The 26,495-nt window shown below is 39.6% G+C and overlaps 1 protein-coding gene across 1 annotated transcript; it reads left to right on the top strand.

The window, feature by feature from the left end:
• The first annotated feature begins 423 nt into the window (after window positions 1-423).
• On the top strand, window positions 424-24,892 carry Capsl (calcyphosine like). The gene is made up of 5 exons (XM_070040930.1): window positions 424-454; window positions 6,929-7,065; window positions 11,507-11,684; window positions 11,969-12,178; window positions 24,493-24,892. Exons 2-5 carry the CDS (start codon window positions 6,929-6,931, stop codon window positions 24,592-24,594), a joined length of 627 nt encoding a protein of 208 aa, XP_069897031.1. The 5' UTR covers window positions 424-454; the 3' UTR covers window positions 24,595-24,892.
• The last annotated feature ends 1,603 nt before the right edge of the window (window positions 24,893-26,495 follow it).

Below are 26,495 nucleotides of genomic sequence, written 5' to 3'. Positions count from 1 at the left end.
AACAAAGGAGGAGGCTGCAATGCTTGGTAAGAAATGTACGCATTATCCTGCCCATGTAATTGTAACCCCTCTGTACAGTATGTTCACAAATAAAATAAAATTAAATTAGAAAAAAAGAAATAAAAACTTCCAGCTGGCTTTGCTCCCCTAGAGCAAACAACATAGGCTTTCACAGTCACAGAGATTCCCTAGGCAACAAGAGCATAAACTTGAGCAAGGGAGAGACAACAGTAGAGATTGATAGTGAGCTGAGCCAGTTAGGTTGTGAGTCTGTAGCAGGCTTCTCAGGCCATCCAATTGGCACCGGGCTGGGCGGGGGGGGGGGGGGGGGGGTAGCCAAGCACACCTGAGAAAGGGAGGGGCAGACTGGGAGGGGACCAGATTTCCCAGATGCAGGTGGCAGCATCCATAGGTTCACTTTGAAGCATCTGGTGGCCACAGGTTGGCATTGAAGGTAATTCAATCTTTTTAAAAAATTTATTCTGGGGACTTGATCCCTTTTAACGAAGTAGACGGTAGATGTTACTCTCTAAAATAAAACCTATACATTGATGAGAGTTCTTGGACTTGGAAGGTAAAAATGGAGGTAGGGTAAACAAATTCTAGTGTTTTAAGATGCTGAGAATTGTTTGGAATACTTCCAGAGTTCTTTTGCATGAGAAAAGAGAAATCCTTTCATTTTCAGAGTCTGTGACTTGTTTCTGTTATGAGTAGTTGATATGCCAACAACAGGAATGTTAGCAGCATGACATTAGATTTCTAACTCCAAACTCTACTAGGCTTTCTGGAACTACGCATCAAGAGCACATAGAAGGCAAATAATTCACTGGATTTCTAAGTAGCCAGAAAATCAACAAGTAGACAAGTAACTCCAAAGGAAACAGGAAGAGATCGCAAAATAGTTACTGAGCAAGTGTATTTAATGACTAATGGATGCAAAAAGGCCAGTGACAGGCAGAGCTGTGGCTTTCTCTGCATCTATAAGAATGATGAAAGGGCTCTGAAATCACTGTTGGAGACTAAGCCTTTCTGCCTCTGAATAATGAATTTCGAGGTAACTTGGTTAGTTCCAAGAGCATAGTCATTGAAAACAGGGGCATTTGGAAATGAGCCTTTTTCTCTTTCTTTTTTTGTATTGCTTTATTATGTTAGTTAGTGGTTTGTACTCAAGTCTCTGCCTACCATTCATAGTTAAGCATTTTGTTTTCTCTGCTTCTTTAAGATGTTGTATGTGGTAGGCTGACTTCACTCTAAATAGCCTGCCAGTCATTTCCTGGTGAAATCCCTAAGGGGGAGTGGGGAAGGAAAAGCAAGGTGATTGCTCCAGACAGCTTCTGAGCTGCCTGGTGTTCCCAAGGATGCTTATTATCAGGAGAAGCTGTGATCCTGGGCTTCTGTGTTTCATTAAGCTTGGGTTTTCATGTTGCATTTGCCCTTTACTATCATGCTGACAAGTTTTCTCACTCTTCTCTCCTCGTGGAAAGTGCTAGGGAGCCCTGTGGCGCTCATCCATCCTGTGTCCAGTCTATGTGTTCCTCAGCCTCACCTCTACTCTAGCTCTGGGAGTGTGACTTAGTATTCTCCCTGACATCCTGAGAAAGCTTGGCCCGGGGAAGGCTGTCCTGCTTTAATTGGGAGGGGCAAAACTGACAAAGCACCACAGAAGGAACATGTTTAAGGTTTATTACTTACAGATCCTGAGCAAGGAAGGGTGTAAGGAGTCAGGAGGGCAGTCCTATTGAGAGGGTTAGAAGAGGCAGAAATGAGAGTCAAGTCTTGGGGAGACAGAGGGGAGGGGAGGAAGATGAGGAGGAGGAGGAGGAGGAGGAAGGGAGCAGAAGGGGGAGGGGAAAGGAGAGAGGTAGGGCCAGGGGAAGGGGAGGGGAAGGTGGAGAGGAAGGGGTAGAGGGATGGAGAGAAGGAAGGAGGAAGGACAAGGAAGGAGAAGGAAGAAGGAGGAGGAGAAAGGAAGGGGGAAGGGAAGAGGGAAGGAGGAGGAAAGAGGAAGGACAAAGGAAGGAGGAGGAGGAGGAGGAGAAGGAGGAAGATGGAGGAAGAGTGGCATGAAGAGGGGCAGAGAAGAGTAGAGAAAGAATGTAAGAGGAGCAGTAGCATATATAAAGGAATAGGTATAAGACACTTGAAGACAAATAGCTGGATGGGGCATTTTAATGAAGCAACCCCAAACTGCTACAGAGAGGGAGATAGCTCTGAGCTCACTTCTGCGGTCCTGGCTTGAACCATCTGAGTGGGATGTGAGCTGGAGCCTGTTTCAGGTGTGACATGGTAGGAGAAATCTAAACTTGTATTCAAAATGGATGCTGATATGACATAAAAATGTAAGAATTCTCTTCAGGCCTCCCTCCTCCTGAGGCAGTGTTATGACTCAGAATCAAGGCTGAGCCAGTAGAGATGGGAGAGGCTGGGGCTCAGATGAGGGCTGGAGGGGAACAAAGAGTTTTCCACTTTCTCAGAACTAGTTTGAGGCTCTCCTAGTTGAGTCAGCAACCTGCTCTCTGTGATTTTTTTTTCCTTTTTTCTTTTCACTTAGTAGATGGTTGTAAATTACATGACATTATTATAGTCCCTTTTTCTTGAGAATGGCCAATATAGTGGTCGAGCTATTTAACAATCACAGAAAGGCCTAAAAATTAGTCTTCAGGCAAAAATCATTACACGGTCTGGTGAAAATGGGCTTAATGGCATTAAGAGGCAAAGTAATACTTTGGGGGAAAAAATCAGACTATTTAGCAGGAATTTGCTGATTTGGAGTAGCTTACATGATATCCTCCACAGGTTAGTAAGAAGAAGCACTTCCGTTCCCCATCTCTACCCTTCTGCCTCCTTTTCTGTGCATCCGTTGACCTAAATCCCTCCCTCTCCTCATCCACACAGGGTAACTTTTCTCTCTTCAAGTTCACGGTGCTTCTTTTTCCTCATGCATTTGAGCAATTGTATATTTTCTGAAAGAGAAAAGCAGAAGTATAACCTTGGAAAAACAAAAAGGGGTAGGCAGTTTGAGAGATTCGGAAAGCAATTTCTTTGTATTTTTACCGTAAGAGATTATAGAAGAGTTTCGTTTGGGGTTTCTAGTGTGTGGATCTATGATTCCTAATGTGGGCTCTTCAGTAATTAGACATATTTTTGAGTTTGCAGGTTGTTAGCTATGAATGGGGGGGGAGAGCGAGTGAGAGAGAGCGAGAAAGAGAGAAAGAGAAAAAGAGAAAGACAGAGAGAGATAAAGAGAGAGGAAGAGAGAGAGAGGAAGAGAAAAAGAGAGAGAGAAAGAGAGAGAGGAAGAGAGAGAGAGAGGAGAGAGAGAGAGAGAGAGAGAGAGAGAGAGAGAGAGAGAGAGAGAGAGAGAGAGAGAGAGAGAGAGAGAGAGAAAGAGAGAGACTGTTTAGTTTTGTTTTTTGCCACTAGGAGGAACCAAAGACATGCCAATAAAATACAAACCCCAGTTTTACATCTCTCTCCTCTTCCAAGGATCAGCTTAAATCTGTCTCAGACCCTTACCTTTGCGCATTCCTCAGCGTTTCACTTTCCATCCTTCAAGGACTCTTGCATTGCAGGCAGGGCAGGCACAGAGCTTTGGCAGTGGTAGCTATCTGCACACTAGGATAGAGGAATGAGGTGACTTCAATGACGAGCAGAGCCAGAGCCTCCTCTACCTTTACTGCTGACTCCTCCATTTGGCCTCCACCGGTCTTGAGGCCTTTGCCTTTCTCTGCTCTGTGAGTGTCCTTTCCCATCTGCCATGGGGGATGGAGTGGGAAGTGTCAAGACAGCCTGGCTGTCAGGCCTACCCTTCCTCTGCCCCAACCTGCTGACTCAATCACTTGCCATTTTAAATGGCTCCATCTCTCTCTCTCTCTCTCTCTCTCTCTCTCTCTCTCTCTCTCTCTCTCTCTCTCTCTCTCTCTCTCTCTCTCTCTCTCTCTCTCTCTCTCTCTGTCCCGCATCACCTAGAGTGCAGATTGGAGACAACACCATCCAGGCTTGCCGGTCCCACTTCCTGTCTGTTCTTCACACCGCGTTTAGTGGAGTCTCTTTCTTTTAATGCCAACAGTTCTTCCTTGTTAAGAACCATTGAGGTCCACCCATGCAACCCCTGCCTCAGGTTCTTTGTGAAATGGTGCCTGTTTCCTCCTTCCACAAGATTCTGTTTCTGCTTCCAATTTTTCTTCCCAATCTCCACAACCGTTCATCTCCCTTCCTCTGTATCTCTAGTCTCCATATTAAAATCTTTGCACTTCTTCAATTATACTCGTCTAAGCCATTGCTGCATGTGCTGTCTAACGTATGCCATGCTTTTTAATCCTTTTACTGTCACAGCCTGCACTCCAATAACTATCATCTTCCATTGGGATTAATACTTAAATGCCTGCCTTTGAGCTGTCTTCACTCCACAGCAATATTAGTTATAATTTTGTGATTTTTTTTGCAGCTCAATAATGGAAGTTTATCATTCTCCGCAGGCTGTTAACTCTGTCTCTTCTTTTTGCCCCATATCTAACTTTGTGTGCATGTTTAGACAGTGTTTAGTCTCCGACATTTATTTAAGGAATGGGTTGAATGGCATTGCTGGCCATGGAAATACGCAGACACTGAGTCAACACTTGGCGGTGCTACAGCCACACATATCAGGGTGGAAGCGCTTTTCTGCTTGCACAAGCCTGGCTGGAGGCACTCAGCACCATAAATGTCAGTCTCCTGTTGAGCAGGGTTGTGATGTTACTGATGCATTTGAGGACAGGCTTGTGCCCCACAGCCTGTTGCATTATATAAACTTTAGAGTTTTGAGTATTTTCCTTTACCAGAGATTTTACTTCCTCTAAAGTCCTAGTTCTTGCAATCTTTTGAGTTCAAATGGATTGACATCCCAAGCTATTCAACGGATTGCTTCCTGAGAATTCCAGCACACTGCCAGCTTCTGCCCTAGCACAATGCCTTAAAAACAGTACACAATACACAGTAGTCGTTTGCTGATGAATTGAATGGCATTGATTTAAAGTGATGTCAAATGAGCTGGCAGGAAAGTATGTACTTTTATTTTTTTGAATTTATCAGCTTAGATTTCATAGGCGTAGGCTACATGACCACTGGGTGATCTCAATGTCAGAAGGTAGAGCAGATGAGAATGCTGGACTCTCTGAGACTCATCTTCCTGGATGCTATCTTGTTTACTTATGACAGAACATTATCAGATTGCTCTTTGGACCTCTCTTATACTATTCAGAGACTTGGTGGAATAGAAAGAATCCTGCTCAGGAATCAAAAGCCCAGGATTTGATGTTGGCCAGGAATTTGGGACAACTCATTTTACAAAACCACCCCACTGTTCCTGTTTGATTAAATGTGTTCCCCGAAGTTCATATATTAGAAGTTGAAATTTTAACTTCATAGGTTCCTGGTACTTGCAGATGGTGTCTTTGAGATATACATAGGGTTAGATGAGGTTAGAAGGTTGGAACTGATGGCAGAGAAAGTGAGACCTGCATCATGACACTTGCTCTGTGGTGTAGGTTGCTCACACTGTAGCTCTATTGCCTCCATTCTGATGATGGTACAGCAAGAAAGGCCTGCAGGGCACCGCACAGGTATTTATGTCATGCTCTTGGACTTCTAAGTCTCCAGAATTATGAGCCAAATAAACTTCTCTATTTTGAAAAATAAATCACCTGGTTTAGGTACTTTGGTAGGGCAATAACACAGAGTCTAAGACAGTTTCCAGCTGTGCAAAATGAGGATGTAGTCACAGAGGATCTTTAAAGGTTTTGCATTCTCAACACTCCCAAATGCTAGGATCCATATTGTTGTCTGGCTGACTCAAGTTACCTGATTTTTCTAGGTCTTCTGATTAAATAAGTGGACACATTCATGGGATTAGTAGTTTCTGGAGCAATTTAAAGATCATCTAATCCAACCCTTCCATTGTTCAGGAGAAAAGTGGGTTTTAGACTCAGATGCTAGCAGGGGTGGGGTAAAGAGGCAGGATTAGAACTCAGCTCTCCAGCTTCCCAATTTCATACTTTTTCCACTGCTACAAGAGTTCTGGGGAAACAGAACTTCACTTCTCTCACATTCACTTTTATATCTGAATGGTTCTAATACAACAAGCAAACTATGGCAAAAAGTACTGTATGTGTGTGTATGTGTGTGTGTGTGTGTGTTTGAGAGAGAGAAAGAAAGAGAGAGAGGAAGAAAGACAGAAAGAGTAAGAGAGATAGAAAGAGACAGAGAAAAAGATAGTTTTGTTTAATTTTTCCTATTCTTGAACCTTGTTAGGTGTTAATGTACTTGCCCGTGTTAATATAACCTGCCAAGCAAGGTGGACATACTAGTAAAAACTCATCCATGTCTAAGTATTGAGAGTTCAGTGAAGCAGATACAACAAAATAGAGTTTGGATAAAGGAAGAAACAGGGTGAAGGGAATATAGAGAATTCTAAATAAGCAGATAGACTGTGAGAATGTGAAGCAATTAGAGACTTACTTTGTATTAACTCATATTAATGATAGAAACTAGTTTATATGTCACTTCCATTTCATACATATACCGTGCTTTGTTCCAATTTTCTCTGTCTAATATGGCCTCTTGCCATCCTCTGTCTCTCCCTCACCTAGTCCCTTTTTCTTCCCTATTATTATTTTTTGTATGGAGAGAGGAGGGCTTCAGAAATATGCAAACATACTGTGAAATAGCTATTCATTTAAAGCTGTTGTTCCAGCTAGAGAACACAGGACTAGTTAAGTAAGTAATAAATATGCCAGTCATACTATTAGCATAGTTACAAAATGGGAATTCTAGGAGATTTGAGACAATTTATGACAAAGAGAACTGTAAATTTCTTCCTTGGTAAGGCTGCCTAGCTTGTGGTGTCCCTGAGGCCTGAACTCCACTCATGTGCTGTGGGTCCTCCTTCCAGATGGCCGGGACAGCGCGCCATGACCGAGAGATGGCAATCCGGTCCAAGAAAAAGCTCACCACAGCCACGGATCCTATTGAAAGACTGCGACTGCAGTGCCTGGCCAGGGGCTCTGCAGGTATCAAAGGACTTGGCAGGTAGGATGGGGTGGCCGGAAGAGATGGTAGAATGGTGAAAACTGCTAGGAGAGGCTAATATCGCCTATGTGACCTTGGGCAAATCATGTCTCTTGTGACAGGTCTTTTTTTGGTCCCTGATTTAGCAAAGCCTGTGTTGGTGGCCCCTGGGACCAAAAGGAGAAGTGTGTCTATGTAGTAGAGACACCTGGCAGAGAGGCCATCTCTGAGGCTGGAGTGGAAGAGGAAGGAACAGCAGGTCAGCCATTGCAAACCCAGTTTGAGTTCTCCTGCACAGTCATGTCTCACCGCTGAGAGCCGCGGATTGCCTGGGGGATGACTGACAGTCACGGCTTGTAGGGCTCTAGTGGGAGTGAGTCCTATCCTCCAGCTCTCTGATAGTGTGAGTAGCTCTCAGGATTGAGAAACTCAAGAGAGAAGAAAACATGAGCCTAGGGAAAAACACCTGGGCAAAACCTGACTAAAATGAGGTCCTGTACATATTTTGACAGCCTTCTACGTGAGCAAGCGTCTCCAGGCCCCATGGAGAACTTAGAGTTAAGGAAATAAAATAATAAAAATAAACATCTAATAAAATAAACACCTTTATTAGAAGCTATAGGCAAGGGAAGTACAGGATGCCAATGGCTGGGGCTTTCAAACTTGACCCAGAGGTGTGGGGAGAGCTTCACATCCAGCCAGAGGCTGATGGGATATCTCTTTGAATAGTCCCAAATCTCAGACTAAGCTTGGATTTATCTGGCAGAGGCCCAGACTATGTATGCATAGACTCAGGGTCCAGGCTGTCACAGTGCAACTTGTATGGAGGGAGGAGGGCTTCAGAACTTCAATATTGTATCATCCCTTGTACATCTCTTCAGTACTGTATCACCCCAAGTTCTACCTCTTTCATCCTTAGTCCACCTCACTATAACTCTCCGAGAATCCCTACTTTGCCCTTCATTGCCTGGTCTGGGCAATCAAATCCTTCTGGCTGCATGTGCCATCTCTACCTGCTGGTGCTAATGTACCCTCACAGAATCTTAGCCCTCCATTGTAAGTAGATATAGCTTTTTCATGAAATGTTCTCTCTGCCTCTGTCTTTCTGGCCTCTGCTTCCCTAAGTTTCTCCTCCACTCAAATGGGGGCATCTATTTCTCTCTGTCCCTACCTTTAGGGCTATTGAGAAGTAAATACTTCAGTGTAACCCAAGATCCTGAGAAATATGACCTTTTTTGTTCATTTTCCCACTTCTTGCCAATTTTGTCTTTGAAGGACCTCTCTTCAGGTTACATACTACCAATTGCCAGCCCACAGGACATTCATTCTTCTGGGAAATGTTGGCTTGTAAATCTTCCCACCCTGTTTTGAGTCTTTATTCTGGCCAAGATCAGGATGACTGAAATCATTATTTTTGTACTTCATCTTTTTTTTGATATTGATATCTGGTGGTTTTCTACAGTACATGTTCTTTCTTAGTCATTGCCAATTGTCTGAGAAATATAGATATGTCCCCAGATTCTGTGCCTAGTATCTTTAATTCTTCAGATATTCTGCCCACTCTTGATTTAGCTCATCTTTACCACCTTGGCTCCTTTTATAGTCTTAACATTAAGTTCTCTCCTGAGCTCCAAACTCATTTCAGAATTTGTGTCTTTTAACTCAAAAGGACACCAGCTAATAGCTTAACTCATTAGCTATCCAGTTAATACCTTCAATAGTTGCCTTACTTTCCAAAACAAAACAGAACCAAACAAAATCCATGGCCCCTTCCTGGAAACAGAGCTTTCTCCACAGCTTCTAAGCTTTCAATGGTATTACCACTCTTATAGAGCTGTGGGTTGAAAACTAGAGAATTATCTTCATCAACCTACCACACTGATGACTGTACATTTGCAGTATCTCCTGATCTCATTTAAACTGTTTATCTCAGTTGCTCACGTTAAGACACCCAGCATCATTTCCTGGACTAGTACTATAATATTCTCACTGGTTCCACTGCTTTCAGTCTTCCAACTCATTCCTCTTTGCATGCCTAGGGTTTTCGTAGCTTTTAGTTTGGTAATGTCACTTTCCATGAAAACCATGCAGTAAACTTTTAAAAACTTAATAATAAAGCTCAAATTCTTTAGAATTTAAGGAGATTAGAATATTCTCTAGATTATTTTGTGGCCTCAAGTTTTCATATGAATTCTACTTTTTTCTTCCTCAATATCTACCCTCCAGTTCTTCAAGCTGCCCCTCCAGTTCTTCAAGCAGCACTGCTGTTGTCCTGAAATTCATCCTTCTCTCTTCACACAAAGCTATTGATCATTCTTTTGAATTTTTTAGTTTCACATACTCTCTCTCTCTGTCTCTCTCTCTTTTCTTTCTTACAGTAAGTTCCTTTGGGTCAGAGGCTGACTCTATATAGTCTTATCCACTTATATATTCCTTCTCACAGCTCTTAGTCCAATTTTGGCACTTAATCAATGTTGAATTTTGTTGAATTATACAAGGGGGTTTAATAATTTATTATTTCAAACTTACTTCTGTTGTACTTGAAACCTATCAGTTCATTTCCTGAAGCAGTGCTGTTTTTCAATTCATTCATTCATTCAGCTAATTGATATTAATGAAGTGACTGTGGCTACATACTAAACACCTAGAAGTCATCTAAACAGTCATGGTCTCTAACTTTGTGGAGGCTATGCTTTAGTCTATAATGCACATATTCAAAGAGTCCTTTCTGTTTTTTTAAAATGAAATGTGAAATGAAATGATGAATGTCATTTTGATGTATGACTAACACAGAGAAAAGTATAAGTTGTGACTCAAAATTTATACATTATTGACTTTAGATAACTAAAGAATAACTGGTTCTCTTTTGTAGAAAAATGAGAGAGTTTTAGAGAAGTTGAAAGCTATGAGTAAGACTATAACCTAGTTTTAGCAATAGATCTTGAAATCAAGGTGTGTTTTCTGCATCTTAATTAAAATCTTTCTACCTGTTAGAATGCCAGGAAAACAGAAAATCCCAGAGCTGTGGAGAGGGTGGTAGTAGATGGTAGAGGAGAAGGAAATATTTAGCAAACAGTTAAGATCCTAACAGGGTAGGGCAAGATTGATGAAGGACCTGAGACATTAAAATTAAACACAGAAGATAGTCATATAGGTGCCATGTGTTTGAAGGAGCCCAGGCATATTTGGATATTTGGATATCATGGAGCATGTTTCTAAGTGAGGCTTTCTTTAGCTAAAACAGCATCTATACATTTTATGTGCTCTGTAGAAATATGTTTTAGAAAATAAGAGGCCATGTTTATATTCTATGCTAGGTTCTGGAGCCTTATCATGAAAAACATGGTAAGACAGGGTTTTTAAAATACTAACCTATATTTTCTGCTTTTTTAAATTGGGAGATGGGGAAATTTGGGATTTATGAACAAGGAGAGATGCCTGAAAAAATATTCCATGTGTTATATTATTTCTCCAGCTTTGTAAAAAAAAAACCCAAATACTTCAGATAAACATCTTATAAGGAAGAAAAGTTCATTTTGGTTCATTGTTTCAGAGGTTTCCTTCCATAGTCGATTTGCTGCACTAGTTTGGGCTTATGGCAAAGAATAACAACATGAAAGTGTGGTGGAGCAAATCTGCTTCTCTCATGGCAACTAGAAAGCAGAGAGGAAAACCAGGAAGGGGCTCAGGCTCCAATGTTCCCTTCAAGGACAAGCCCTCAAAGATCTAACTTGGTTCCACTAAGCTTTACCTCCTAAAGGCTGCATTATCTTACCTTAGCATCAGGGGCTAGCAATCAAGATCTCAGCTCCTTGCCTGTAGGGTACAGTCAAGATAAAAACTATTGCATATGCCATGCAATTAAAATTCTATAGTGTAATTGTGTGTGTGTGTGTGTGTGTGTGTGTGTGTGTGTGTGTGTGTGTGTGTGTGTGTGTGTGTGTGTGTGTGTGTGAGTTTAGAGGCATGTTCTCCTTTACAATAGTTTTTCCAATTTTATCAGGAGAGAACAGAGAAGAATTTAAGACTTCTATATTTTACATTTTAAAAAAGAAATCAAACCAAATCAAACTAAACCCAAACAAATAACAACAATAAAAATGAAACCAGGCACTGGTGGCCCAGGCCTGTAATTCTAGCTACACAAGAGGCTGAGATCTGAGGTTCCGAGTTTGATACCAGCCTGGATAGGAAAGTCCATGAAACTCTTATCTCCAATCAACCAACCAAAAACCAGAAATGGAACTGTGATCCAAGTGGGAGAGCACCAGCCTTGATCAAAATAACTAAGGAACAGTGCCCATGTCCTTGAGTTCAAGCCTCAGGGTGGCACATACACTCAAAAGAAAACAGAAACAAAAACCTGAAAAGTGCTTTTCTTCTGAATCTGTATACTTACTCCATTGCGGGGACGGGGAGGGGTCATTTATGTTCCTTTCTCATGTGTGTGTATGTTTTCCAGAGTGTTTCGAATTATGGATGACAATAACAACCGAACACTTGATTTCAAAGAATTTTTGAAAGGGTTAAATGATTATGCTGTAGTCATGGAAAAGGAAGAGGCAGAAGAACTTTTCCGGAGGTTTGATAAAGATGGAAGTGGAACAATAGACTTCAATGAATTCCTTCTCACACTAAGAGTAAGTGGCCCTGTGAATAATCAGTGTTATCTTCAGGGCTTGGTGTTCACATGGTGTGACTCGGGTAGTTTGAGGTTTTGTGTTTCAGAAGTTGTAAATACATTGTGGAGGAGATGGGGAGAAGACTGAATAGGCTGAAGGACTTTCTGAAGCAATTATAATGCATTTCCATTCAGAGGCATAGGAGTAATTTTCTGTCATTGAATGGAATAATATATTCTATCACATATTATACAAGAAGAGCTCATTTACATGCATACAAATGTGATTTCCAATTTATCTAGCCTCCAATGTCCAGAGCCAGGAAAGAGGTAATTATGAAAGCTTTCAGAAAGCTAGACAAAACCGGAGATGGTGTTATAACAATTGAAGACCTTCGTGGGGTATATAATGTAAAACATCATCCAAAGTACCAAAATGGAGAATGGACAGAAGAACAAGTCTTCAGGAAATTTCTGGATAATTTTGATTCACCTTATGATAAAGATGGATTGGTAAGTGCAAGTTTACTCATGAAATTGCTTATACTCAACTTGAAATTTAAATGATAAATTGTTGGTTCAAAACATTTTAACCATCTCAACACATTTGATATAGAAGAATATATTTCTTTAGAAAACACCTAGAAATTTGAAAACTAAAGTAATAAAAACATATTTATCAAATACACAGACACAGACACATATGTTTGCTAGGGAATCCCTAGATATCAGGTGGAAATGTGGAATTTTGGCTAGATTCTCCAATTACTTCCTGGTTACTGGATTCCTCCAGGTCAGCTAACTACATTACTATGAGTAGACTACAATCCAACATGTTGAGTTTTAATGAGATTGTAATTCAATTTGGGGGAACAGTGTCAAAAGGACTTTCTAAGTGTTTGGTGTCTTTTACATTTTTCTACCTGGGCGTCTCCTTATTTGAGCATCTATGGAAATACCTTTGAAAGGCAGGTTTGGGTAAAGGGAATGCCAGAGACAAGATTTACCTTGATTCATTCTTTAGTAGGATTTAAAATTAACTTGCATTTCTAAGTCACAGAGAACTTGGAAATAAAAACAACTACCCTATCTTCATTAGTCACTACCTTCCAGTTAACAAAAAATTTTGGATGGTAAGGGATTATAGCTCCATTATTCTGTCTAGGCAAAGATGAAAATATAAACTTTTACCAATATCCATAACATAAACACATCCGTTTCTGCTGTTTAGTGACAAGAGAGTTATGATGACCATGGAAGGGTTCCTTTTTTAGTCTCATTTGTCAGCAACCTTGGGGTGGGTTACGTTTTAACCTTTTGGCCATACCAGTCAAGGTAAGTGGGACAGTAGACAGGAAGGGGACATGATTCTGGAAAGAAGAAATAAGCCTTCCCCTTCTAAAGGGAATTTCCCTCTATATTTCCTATGAAAGTTTATGAATAGTCCTGTCACTAGAGGTGGGTTAGAAAGGTGACCTTTCTTTTCCAGTCAAGTGTGGAGAAGTATCCACTATTATAGGCTGTGGAATTCTGGAGGCAGATAAAAATGAAGAAAAGAGAGTCTAGATTTTGTAGGGAAGCCAAATGCTTCATACAGAAATAACAGAACTGTGTGGCCTTTGATCTTTAAGATATCAGTGGAAAAATAGCCAACTGTCACTTCCCCTAACTAGCCCAATTCTCCATGGACCCTGGGTGTCTTTGCTTCTGCAGGTGGTTCCTTCTCACTGCCCGGGGAAACCTCAGTTGCTCTTCTCTCTAACTCCAGTCAGAGTAGCCCTGATGAGTCAAGTTCCCAGTTCTCCCCCTTCTGACATTTCTCTTAATCAGCCACTTTGAACTCTTCCCTACTTATAAAGGTTACTGAGGTTTGTCACAGTGACAGCATTTGATATCATCTGAATATCAAACACCTTATAATAATCTCCAGCTCTTTACAATGGTCATCAGTAGCATATATTGATAAATCAGATTGCTGGCTCTCCTGTGGAACCACAAAATCTGATACTATGAGGGGGGGTGGAACCCAATAATTTGCTTATCTAGTACATAAGCCGGTTGGCTTTTATACACAATCATATTTGAGATCTTTAGTATTAAAATATTCAGAAAGAGATGTTTTAATGACTAAATACAATAACCTCATGTAGCATGATGATGAAACTTTGCAAAATTATTGACCCCTTACCAAGTGGGCATTGTGTGAAAAGACTCTACAGGACTGTCTCAATTAAATGAGATAGTGAAAATGCTTATGAAAAATGATTCAAACACTTCCATTTTTTATTGTGAAAATACCATACAGAGGGGTTACAATTACATGGGCAAGGTAATGAGTACATTTCTTATCAAGCATTGTTACCTCCTTACCTCCTCCTTTGTTTCCCCTTCCCATCTCTTCCCATCCCCCTGTGCCAAAATTGTAAAGTTAAAATATTTGTCTTTTTGAATCATATTTAAAACCCATCACGGATTGTTGATGTAAAGGAACTGAAAAATTCTTTTAAAAAGCATAATTACCTTCTGTGCATGTATTATTGATTTGTATTTATAGACCCTTGGTAAACACACTATCACCATTGATTCAGTTCAATGTCTTTTTTTCCTAAAGTCTTCTGCTGTTTGACAAGATGGGGTTGGAGAATGAGAAACAACTGTGACTCCTGTGGCTTTTTGAGTTTTTTTTTCTTTGCACTTATAATCTCCTCAAAGAAGGCAAGTGAGCAACTCTGATTGTTTTTCTTGTTTGGTGACAGTATTAGGGCTCGAATTCAGAAGTTCATGATCCCACTTGGATTTTTTTTAGTTTAAGGCTGGTTCTCTCTCTCTCTCTCTTGAGCCTAAGTTCCACTTCTGGCCTGTTGTTGATTAATTGAAGATGAGAATCTCATGGACTTTGTTTTTCGTCCCAGGCTGGCTTTGAACCTTGAGCCTCACATCTCAGCATGTGAGTAGTTAGAATTACAGTAGCATGAGCCACTAGGCCCTGGCAGCACTTTGGAGTTTTAGAAGAGAGGCACATTTCCAAAGACTTGGATGGAGAAAAGTGTGCTGCCTTCGACTTGAAAGCTTTTAGTTACTTATGAGTTTCCTTTCTTGAAATATTTTTGGTCCCCTGTGAGTCCTGACAATTGTGTTAGCCAGAGAAAATGAATTTCCCAAATATCTGCCATCATTTTTCTTCATCTTTTCATAATAGATAATCACCTACTTTGGGTAAATTCACCAGCCATCAAGATCTATCAACCTGGAAGATAATCATTACTCTGATTCAACTACTCACACCAGAAAACATGTTTCCATTAGAAACCACACACCAACTTCTTCCCAGTAACACTTAAGACCAATAACTATTTTTTCCCTCTTTCCAGAATGAAAACAATATAAAATTCTATTATGGATAAGCACATTGTTTGCGACAATCGTAGGCAAAAGAGAACCTGGGGCAGGGTGGGAGGGAAGGAACAGGAAGTAATGTTTTTGCTCATTCTGAGCCTCAAATGAGTAATTTGTAGCTTAGAAACACGTATAAACCAGGCATATTTACTAGAAATTTGTTTCTTTACCCACAGAGCAGAATTCCATTGCTTGAAAGGTGAGATATGACTTATTCTGACACAGGGCATGTTTCTGGCATGCCCCACCAAGACAGTATTAAGTACAGTTTGAAAACATGTACTCCCTTTTCTGAGTTGAAGTCACAGGCATCTTAACCAAATGGCTCTTTCCCTTCAAGAAAAGCTAACCATCCATGCCTCTCTTGCCAGTTAGTTCTGTTTGCATGCTTTCAAGACATCTTCCTCTCCTCCTCTCAGCCACTCTTCTTGCCATCTTCCACTTTGCTTTTTCTTCCCCTGGCTCACTCATGATCATCCCGCACAAAGCCTCCTGGATGGAGTGGGGCCACTTCTCTTTACAGGACAAGGGATGGGCCTCCTTTGGACGAGCGGGAAGCAAAGTTTTGTTTTTGTTTCAAACTTTTCCCCTGCAGGTGACCCCTGAGGAGTTCACAAACTACTCTGCAGATGTGAGTGCATCCATGAGGTACACGGATGTGTACTTCATCATCATGATGACAACTGTCTGGAAGCTGTAAGTCCAAGACCCTGGAGCCTGGTGCATGACCACATGATTAAACCTCAGCTCAGAAACCAGGACTGTATTTGCTGTCATGTTCATTCCAGTATTTCTTCCTTGTCGACACACAGCATTTTCTAGGGTGAAGGAAAAGACACACATAAAGTCACCAAGTAGTGACCTGTGAGCTTGCCTCCTCCGAAGCTGTTATCTTAGGTCTAGAATAGGGGGTGAAATAAAATTACATCTAGAAAGCTCCTAGAGTTATAGATGATACATGCAGGTGTCTAATCAGTTCTGAGTTACCTATTTGGGTATTAATGAAAATTTAAATATTTTAATTAACAAAAACTTCCCCCATGTTCCTATTGTAGCTCTTAACCTCCTTTTAGATCATCTATTTCTAGGTAAGAGAATGCTTCTGTTTGTACGTGTTTCAGTCCCAATTTAGGGACCAGAGGAGACCCACATTAGCTTCAATTCTTGTAACTGCAACTTGAGTTACATTACCCAGTTACTAAACTGAGTATTTTCTCTGTTTACCACCCACGTAAACCTTAGTTTGGACAATATATTGAAACTGACTTTGTTTTTCTTTTTTCCTTGCTTGCTTGCTTGCTTTCTTCCTTCCTTCCTTCCTTGCTTTCTCCCTCCCTCCCTCCTTCCCTTCCCCTTTCTTTCTTTCTTTTCATTTCTTTCTTTCTTTCTTTCTTTCTTTCTTTCTTTCTTTCTTTCTTTCTTTCTTTCTTTCTTTCTTTCTTTCTTTCTTTCTTTCCTTTCTTTCTCTTTCTTTCCTTTCTTTCTTTCTTTCTCTCTTTCTCTCTTTCTCTTTCTCTCTTTCTCTCTTTCTCTCTTTCTCTCTTTCTCTCTTTCTTTCTTTCTTTCTTTCTTTCTTTCTTTCTTTCTCTCTCTCTCTCTCTCTCTCTCTCCCCTCTCTCTTCCTCCCTCCCTCCCTCTCTCCCTTCCTTCCTTCCTTCCCTCCCTCCCTCCCTTCCTTCCTTCCCTCCCTCCCTCCCTCTCTTCCTTCCTTCCTTCCTTCCTTCCTTCCTTCCTTCCTTCCTTCCTTCCTTCTTTCCTTCCTTCCCTCTTTGCATATTAAAGATTGATGTGAGAGTGGAGGCAATTTCTTTGAACAGTAGATACAGGACTATTGAAAGTATTCTTGTGTGCTCAGACTTTATGTAGAACCTCTTGTCCTGTGAACCAGGAGTCTTTACTGGTGGAGTGTTTGCTTCTCTTATTCCCTATGCTTGGCAATCATGTTGGTGTTTCCATTATTACAAAGATGCTAGGTGTGACCTGGACTAGGATAGAAGCATATTCTAAGGCAGATTTTCCATTTTGACACTTCATGGACTAAAGCCACAAAACACTAAATTCTGGTGTCCTATTGTTGATCTGTGGGAATCTTCCTGTGAAAGGCTAATTGACATGTTAAGGCAGTCCTGTCTTCAATATCCAAATAAATACTTAATGGCTATTGAATAATATTGAATATCTACTCAAATACATATTCAAACTATGGCTCTTGCTCTGAATGTTTTGTTCTGGGGATGTGGAGAGACTCACAGTGGGCAACCTCTCATTGCAGGGCTGAAGGGAACAACCTCCTGCCTTTGCCACTCAGGAGAACTGTGGTCCTGGCTGCGCTTACCCCTGCTTCTGGGATATGTATCCTTTAAGATCCCATGTGTTTAAGCCAGGCACCATCACACCTATAATCCTAGCTACTCAGGAGGCCAAGACCTGGAGGACCATGGCTCAAAGCCAGCCTGCACAGTAAAGTCTCTGTTACACTCTGTCTCTAAAACAATCATCAGAAAAAGCCAGAATGGAGGTGTGGATCAAGTAGTAGAATACTAATCATGATCAAAAAGTTGAGCAAGAATTCAGGGCACTGAATTCAAGCCCTTGTACCTATACCAAATTGTTACAATCAATCATAATCATAATCATAGCAGATCTTATGTGTTTAAGTGGCTCTGGATTAAAGTCAGAACACACTAGCGATTTTTATGCTAATTCATGTATTGGATTGAGATCAAGATACATATTAAATTAAGAGTTGTGAAAGAAAGTACTGCTAGATGAGAATTATAGCAATCATTTAATAGAGTACCTGTTTCTTTTTATTCTTTTTTTATCATGGGACTTGAACTTGGGGACTGGACACTGTCTCTAAGCTCTTTTGATCAAAGGCAAGCGCTCTGCTACTTTGAGCCATAGCTCTATTTCAGTTTTCTGGTGATTAATTGGAAGTTAGAGTCTCATGGATTTTCTTTCCCAGACTGGCTTCAAACTATGATCCTTAGATCTCAGCCTCCTGAGTAGTTAGGATTACAAGTTCCTAGGGGGATATTATAGGCGGGTTGTAATTTTCAACTCATTTATCCTTGCGACAGTATAGAAAGGGATTTTTTTTGTCATGAGATTGGACATGTTCTCCTGTCATAGGAAACCAGTTTTTAAAGGATTTATTGCTTATACTTATATAGAGTTTGGTAGGCCAACAGTAGCAAGTGCTGTGAAGAAATATGTGGAAATTATATAGAAAGCCCAGAGAAATGATGAAGAAATGTTTGGGAAAATGCCCATGTGTTTTTGCAGCCAGAGTCTTGCAAATTGTGGTTGAAGAGAGATCCCTGTTTCCTGAGCATAGGCGATTGATTGTAAGCCTATAGCTCTAGCTAGAGAGATTTATGACTTTGATTCTGGCTATGACTCATGTTTTGTTTAACTGGGACTCTAGAGTGAGCATGTGATTATGAGCTGGGCCTGGGCTGCAGCTATCAGCTTTGTTTTCCCCAGTGGTACTTTGCTTCCTGTCTAATGCACGCATGGGGCAAAGTGATCCTAGAACAGATAACCTGTGCCACAGTGTATTTGGTCACATCTAATGGCCTTCAGCAATTGCTTCTTGCAGTTGGTGTTTTGGGCCCATGAGTGAGATTCCGTCAAGGCTTTCCTTCTGGAAACAAACTTCTTAAGAATTTGATGATCAAGGATAACTCCAACCCCATTCTCAGTCTAATCTTTGATTTCTGGAATTGTCAGAGACAGATCATTCTACTATTCAAGTAGCCACGGAAGAAACAGAGAAGAATCATTTGAAAAATATTTGTGGACAATTTGATGGATATATTTTCTCTTTGTTTACCAGTTCACCCAGTTTTTAAACATTATTCCACTCACAATCTAAAAATTAACCTCTTAGGTGAGAAGATAAAGCACAGAAAAAAATCTTTTTTAATTTTTAAAAAATTATTTTAAAGTAATTGTACAAAAGAATTGCCATTTAACGAAACAGTTTATGAATATATCTTGACTAATGTCACCCCTTTCGACAAACCTCCCACACCTTCTTAATTTTGTAGCATATGCATTGGATTCTTGAGTGTTCTACCCCTCTTTTCCTTCTCATTCATCCACCTCTTTCCCCTTGAGCCTACTCTACCCCTTTCTAATACTCACTTTCTGGTGTTTTATTTTGCTAAACTTTGATTTTTTCCTTTTTAAGCAAGTATACTATTTGAGATCTTCCTTGACTCTATCGTATTTCAGTTAATACGTTTGTATGTACTTGCTTACCACCCAGTGTGTTTACTTACCAGTTTGTAAGTGAAATCTAGCCTCACATATAAACGAACATGTCTTGTTGGTCCTGGGTCCCCTATAGGAGATTAAGTGAGTAAGCCAAAGATAAAAATCATCTAAAACAAACCAACTAAAACACATTGAAGTCTGGGTTCTAAATTCACTCAAGGCAAGCCTTTGTGAGAACACCAGAGAATGGGCCACCAGCAAGAACAGGTGCACATTTTACCTGAAGTCCATTCACAGTACAAAAAAGAAACTCAAGATGTGTTGAATTATAAACCGAGAAAGGATTCTTTCACCAGTCTGTGGAGCTGGTTTGTACTAGTATCTGAACTCTAACAGGTTATAACATGGCCAGATGGCAATGTACTTGCCCTGTCTGGTTTGGAAGTCATCCTTCATACCTTAACAGTGCCTTGAAGGTGCTTTCCATGTAGGCTGATGATTAATTTGGCTTGCATCATGGTTTAAAGGCTGGAATCCATCCTATATATAACTACTTATTGTCCTGCATACTCTTTCTTCTTAGTTTGTGAGGACAGACTTATGAGTTAGAAGAAATACACAGAATAGTTTCCAAGCCAAACTAACAACCTGTGTTTGTTAATAAATGAAAGAAAGCTAAAGGTGGTGGGAATCATGTGTGCTAAAATTCTCTTCCTTAAGTGTCATCCAGGAGAGCTGGAATCCTTTATACAAACCTGTGTTGAGCAAACGTGTATTAAATTTGATGAACATACATATTCTATCAAGCCAACACAAACACAATTATTGATGATCAATCAATTCCCTTGGCCAATATAGATTGCCTCACTGAACCAGTAGAGTGCCAGCATGAGTCTGCCTACAAAGAAAGTCTGTTGTAATCAAGTGCAGAGATCAAATTAAATACATGCATTGCTGGATGGTATGTATGTGCCTTACTCTTGCTTCATGAAATCCTATTAACACGCTTTGCCTTGTATCCATCCTAGATTTCTGCATGTCTACTTAGTTCATTACAATTTTTCCAAATTATAGACTGAGTTTGGAAATAATTCTCTGCCTTTTGAAGTTAAGAATGTATTGAATGGCACAGCAATGTTTCAAGTCTTAGGAGTGCTTATGACTCAAAGGAAAAAAGTATCAAGGGTCTTTAAATTAACAGCTTATTAAATGCAGCAACATTTCTAAGTCTTGAAAATAATATGACCCAGAGCAAAAACAAATTTGTCAAGGGTTGGGTAGATTACCATGCAATTGGTCTGTTTGACAACTTGTATTTTTCAGTGTGATTTTTCTCCTCCAATTTACTTCTACAGAAGCTATATACTCTTGAAAGACATCTTGTATTTGAATAGAAAGCTCACTAAGTTAATGTCTAAAGTTATATGTCTAAAACAGATGATAGGTGAAATCTGTTAAAGGATACATAAACAAATGATTGATGGGGCTTCTGTGAAGACGGTGTGAACATTCTTTCTGCCGTCTTGGTTGGTGTGGTAGGAGGTTGTGGTGAAACAGTCCTTCCTCTCTGAGAATAGCATGTCCTTCTTGTTTTAGTTCTCACACCTGGCTCTCCAGAGCCCTTTTGTTTCCCTTTGAAAACTGCAGTGGTAGGTTGCTCCTCAGGCTTGGAACCCTCAGAAAATATAAGCTACTCATCAGTTGAGTGTTTGATATGGATCTTACATCTTGTATCAGGGAAAGATAACTTTGTCCTTTGTATTCGATTCTTCTGATTTTTTATAATAGAATGTACTGAGCTTACCATTTGACACTCAGAGATTTGTATTGATTTGGGAACATCTTGATCTTTAACGTGAAAGGGCTGATGACTGGTCTTCTGGAAACGCCCAGGCCACATGTTGAAAATTGATGACAGCATTCTGAGAGAACTGTAGCACAGAATGGGGGCATGAAGTAGAGAGAGAAAATGACAGATGACAGAGTGGCTTGTTTCCTCCAGGGCTTTCATGAGTCTCAGGTTTTCCAGGTTGATGGGATAAAATGCTACACAGACTCTGGTTATTATCAAATGCCTGAAATTACCTTACTAAGCCTAGACCATTCTTTTTGTTACCAAGGGAACTGGGAAGTAAAGTGCCATTCCACTAGTTTCATACTTAGTCATGTCGAAATCTCCTTTAGCAATATTATTTAAAAATCCATTTACTTAAGATGATTATTGAAGCTGAAAAGTGTATATTGTAAATCACTGAAAATTCTCTCTAATTAATTGAAGTCATTTGGAAAGTGCTTGAGTGAAAATTCTCTTTTATTTCATTGAAACTAAAAACTAAAAGGAAAGCAAGTTGCTAAGTAACTCAATAAAGTAACAACAACTGATAGGGCTGTTTCTCCCTTTACTCATATATTTATAGATCCTTGGAGGTACCTATTTGCACAATAAATATAAGTGTTCCTAGAACCTTTTTCAAAAATCATACCCCAATCGTTAGTGATATTTTATTATATAACTGTTATTTTCTGCACAGTGAAATATTCCCATATGTAAATCCTTTCTTCATACTATTTTAAAGTAGAAATTGAATAAAAATAGATTTCAAAACAATATTTTGCTCGGTTAAAAATTTTTCATAGACCTTATGATACAAGTGTTAAATGATTCTAATGGTGAGCTATATTTACATTGAAAGCAAGAACTTGGCATTTTTATTTTTATATTACCTTTAACTAGTTGCACAAAGAAGTTTCAGAAAACTCAACATGTCACTTTTTTAACACAATGCATCTTGATCAATAGCACCTCTTTTCTCATCTTCTCCATGTCTCAGACCCCACCATCCCTTCACTTTATCTAGTTCTATTTTACATACATATATACAGAACGTATCTTAATGGAAATAGTTGGGATATCATTTTTAGGAATCAGAGATTGAGATATTTTTGAGCTACCAGGTCAGGTATGTATTTGCTACTGTCTTTTTCTTTCTTTCTTTCTTGTTTTAAAAACAGGGTCTGTTATGGATCACGGGCTAGCCTCAAACTCCCAATCCTCCTTCCTCAGTCTCTGAAGTCCTGGGATTATGTTTTATCCCATCCGGTTTAGATTTGTTTTAATTGATAAAATGCAACTTATCATTCCCTCACATTTTCAGACTGTGTTTTGCAATTAGCGTGATTCCGATTTCATAGAATCTCTTCAGCTTAAGGTTGGAAACAACAAACATGATAATAAGAGAATTATCTAGCTTTGTTTGAAAGTATTTGTGAAATACATTTTTTGATCATATTTCTTCTTAACATGTTACATATCTTGCTTCCTTTTAGTGTTTACTTCCCTAATGGTGCATTTGGATCTTTTAAATATGCTGTTGGAATGATGTTTTAGTTACAGGTGATCAAATATCTTCTTTGAAAATGATAAAGCGCTATTCACATTATAATTTCTCATGGTTTAAAACAGACACAACATACTTATAAATCATTATTTTGACAGCCAAAAATTAGTCCTTCAGGGCTGGACTGTACCCAAGCACACCAAGTTCCCAGCAGGCCGGCCTGAGTGCTTCCAGATCATGGGGGCAGTGTAACTATTGCTGGTCTTAAGAAATGAGAGGGGTTAGAAGGGGAGAGAAGGGTCTTACAGACTGATTCTTGCTACATTTGTTCTTTTTTGTGTGTGTATGTGTGCCAGTCCTGGGGTCTGAATTCAGGGCCTGGGTGCTCTTCTTGAGCTTTTATGCTAGCATCTACCACTTGAGCCACAGCTCTGCTTCTGGCTTTTATTAGTAGTAAATGGCAATATGAGTCTCATGGATTTTCCTGCCTGTGCTGGCTTTAAACCATAATCCTCAGATCTCAGCATCCTGAGTAGCTAGATTTATAGGCATGAGCTATCAGCACCTAGCTATTTGTTCTTTTTTTCTATTTGTTCCTTTTTAAGTGAAACATGGGAAACAGTAAACTCTTGGTAGACAAAAAATGGGTAATCTCTAGAGTGAAGGATCTGTATCTTTGTTGTTAACGCCATTGCCTAGCATAGAAAGCACAGGTTAACAATGGAACAGCAATATTCACTAGACTCTATGTATAGAAATTTACAACTGGGAGGGGAGTTGGGGAGGGAAAATGGGAGAAAATGAGGGAGGGGTAATACCTCAAAAATAAATGTTCTCATTATCTTACTTATGTAACTGTGACAACCTGTACAATAAAAAAAACAACAAAAAGGAAAGCGCAGGTTAAATAATGGAATACACATATTCCGCCCAAATTGATGGGAGAGCTGGCTTTCAGTACCTACCACAACACTAGACCCTCTGGACTTGGCCATAGAACATCATAGATTCTATAGTTTTAGGTGCCAAAGATTCTGTGAAGGGTCTTTTCTCTAGTCTTGTCACTATCTACATATTTGATCTAGATTCCCTCTCTCTAAAGAGCATCTTTTCTGTACATTTGTGCTATAAATTGCTTTATGTTTGTCCCCTAAAATACCATCATCCCTTTTAATCTACAGAGAATTTGTTCCAGTACTCCACACAGGTAACTAAATTCCTGGATGCTCAAGTCCTTTATATAAAATGACAGAGTTTTGTATATGATTTTCTTCCATTTCTTTAGGTCCAGCAGAACATAATTTTGATTTTTTGAGTATCTTCCATTGGAGGCTGGTTTAAGCCACAGATTCAGAACCTACAGCACAGATGACTGACCATGTTATTAGTAGCCACAGTATGATTGGATTTGCTAGGATGATGGAAATATTCTTTAAACTCTGTAGGATGCTAGCCCATTGGCACATGTGGGTAATGGGCTGTTAAAATATAGTTACTACAACTGACTGTTGAGTTTTTAATTATATTTATTTTAATTACTACATAGTTAAATAGTCACCCACGGTTAAGGGTCACCTTATTGGGTAGTATTGTAGAAATCTAGAGATCTTATTTTACTGCAAAAAGTGATGAGTGAGTAGAGAGCTATATAGTTAGTTAGGGTGCAGGGGGAATATTTGGCTGGCTTTGTTAAAAAGCCACCTTAGAGGGAGAAAGCAAGGCAAGTATGCCTTGAATGACACAACTCTACTTGATCACTGGTTGCCAATTGCATTCAGTAGGAAATATCTCAAAAAAACATGTGAAATTTTCTACTATGACCCACAGATTTTGATACTATTTCTTTTCCCCACTTTCACATGCTTTCAGGTTTCAAAAGAAGACTTTTTGAACTATTACGCAGGTGTTAGTGCTTCTATCGACACGGATGCCTATTTCATTTTGATGATGACAAAATCCTGGAGATTATGAATTTTGACTAAGCATTCTTTGAAAAATGATGCTCTCTCATGGAGTGGAATGAACTTGAAAGAAGTCCAGCATGAAGGATTTTGATCAAGTGTAAACTGAATTGTCTGAAAGACCTGAAAGTTTAAAAACAATAGATCTTTCAGCAATCCTCTTGACTGCCTGGAATGTGTTTACTTCTACATATGCCTGATGATATAACTTAAAAGAAAAAGGACAGGAGGAAAGAAACAAATGGAACCAGGAATTGAGAATGGAAAGTGGTTTCTAGTTTTAAAAATGAGTGTACTTGTTACAAGTGTAGGTGTAAATGTAGACTTTCCCCAAACCTTTTTCTTATTTGATGTCCTGAGACTCTATGGGTGAACATGATAATTAAAAAAGTAAAGGAACATCTCACTGTGTGAAATTTTCTGAGTGCACTTATTTTACTGTGTCTCTTGGTGAATACTCTTAAAGTAAAAAAACCCACTTTATTCTGAATTGTATGACTTTTTTCTACTTTTATATTATAGTGTAGGGATTTAAACATACTGAATTTTATGGACAGTGAAGAAAGGAAAATAAGCTTGGATGGCCCTCTGGGTTCATGCCAGACTTGCATGGAATGGACTCCTCACTTATTAGATCAGCCTAATAGGATAAAAGAGAAGATAAGGAGAAAGCTGGCTGCTGCTAGCTGTGGTGGCTTTTTGAGCTTAGGGTAAACTGTAGAGATCTAGTTTGAACCTGTTTTGGGAATTGTTTTTTGAAGTCACTTATTTTGAAGTCACTTGTAGTCTCCCATATATAATACCTAAAAAAAAGGTTTTATGACTGATTTCCTTTTAAATAACTGCTTCTTAGGTAACAAACATGGCTGTAAGTTGGTTACTCATACCTCTAGGCCCTTCCCTTTGGGGAAGGGGTGGAACTGAGAAGAGGGGCCACCGGAAGATGAAGCTGACCTTCTCTAACTTTCCTGAGCACACGGACCACAGTGGATGGTATGCACATGGTATTTCTGAATCGGAAGCCTGGAGTGGGCTCTGACTTTCTGTCCACTTAGCAGACTTCCTCGTGATGCTGTTCTGTTGTCTTTGGTCTTCTGATAAAATTTGGATTCTAATTTGTTTATTTTCTAGTGTTTTACTTATTATTTAAAAGTTCTGAAATTTAAAGAAACATAACATATACAACTTTCAGGCATGTGTACAGGATTATAAGCCTTCAGCAAAGAATTTCTCATAGTCCAGGACTGAATCCTGTCGACTCCTAGCTTCAGAGACTTGAATTTGTCTGCTCCTTGGGATTTAACAAGCTCACAGCATTCGGTGCTAAAACAGGAATGTCATGCCACTGATGGGCTGTGGAAAACACAGTCCTCGTTTCCTGACCTGATTGAAGACTCAGATGAGTATGAGGATGGGAAAGAATAACAGCTTACCTTTAGTAGTAAGCAATACTGTACGGTATGCTCGAAACACTCTTTAATAAATTTTGTCACATTTAAACAAGTAATAACACAATATGTATTTTTTTTACTCATTGTCAGTGAACAGCTTTTCTTTGTAGTGATTCCTTTGTGATTCTTTGTAGTGATTTCTGTAGTGATTGTGTGGCAGGCTTCTATCTTGTTTGGTTCTGCCATTTTCCAGGGAACCATAGTCAATGACAACTGAACAGGAGGAGGGGTACTGAGGATACTGAAAGACTTTCTAAAAAGCGCTGCCTGGATGAAGTACATGCCACTTATAGCTGGATTTCACTTAATGATCACTAGTCAAATGATCATATCAAAATGGGAAAGATACAAAGGAGGATGGGAAAGGCAGTTCTTGTACATTAACTTTTTGCCACTGAAATTCTATTTAATGGGAGAAGAGTACAAATTTTAGTGGACAGTTAGCTGTCCCTGCCTCTCA

This window comes from Dipodomys merriami, unplaced genomic scaffold (assembly GCF_024711535.1).
Source record: "Dipodomys merriami isolate MVZ:Mamm:240054 unplaced genomic scaffold, mDipMer1.0.p SCAF_30, whole genome shotgun sequence".
Taxonomy (NCBI): Eukaryota; Metazoa; Chordata; class Mammalia; order Rodentia; family Heteromyidae; genus Dipodomys; species Dipodomys merriami.
Note: the sequence above shows the minus strand (reverse complement) of the source record. Positions and strands in the feature narration are given on the sequence as shown.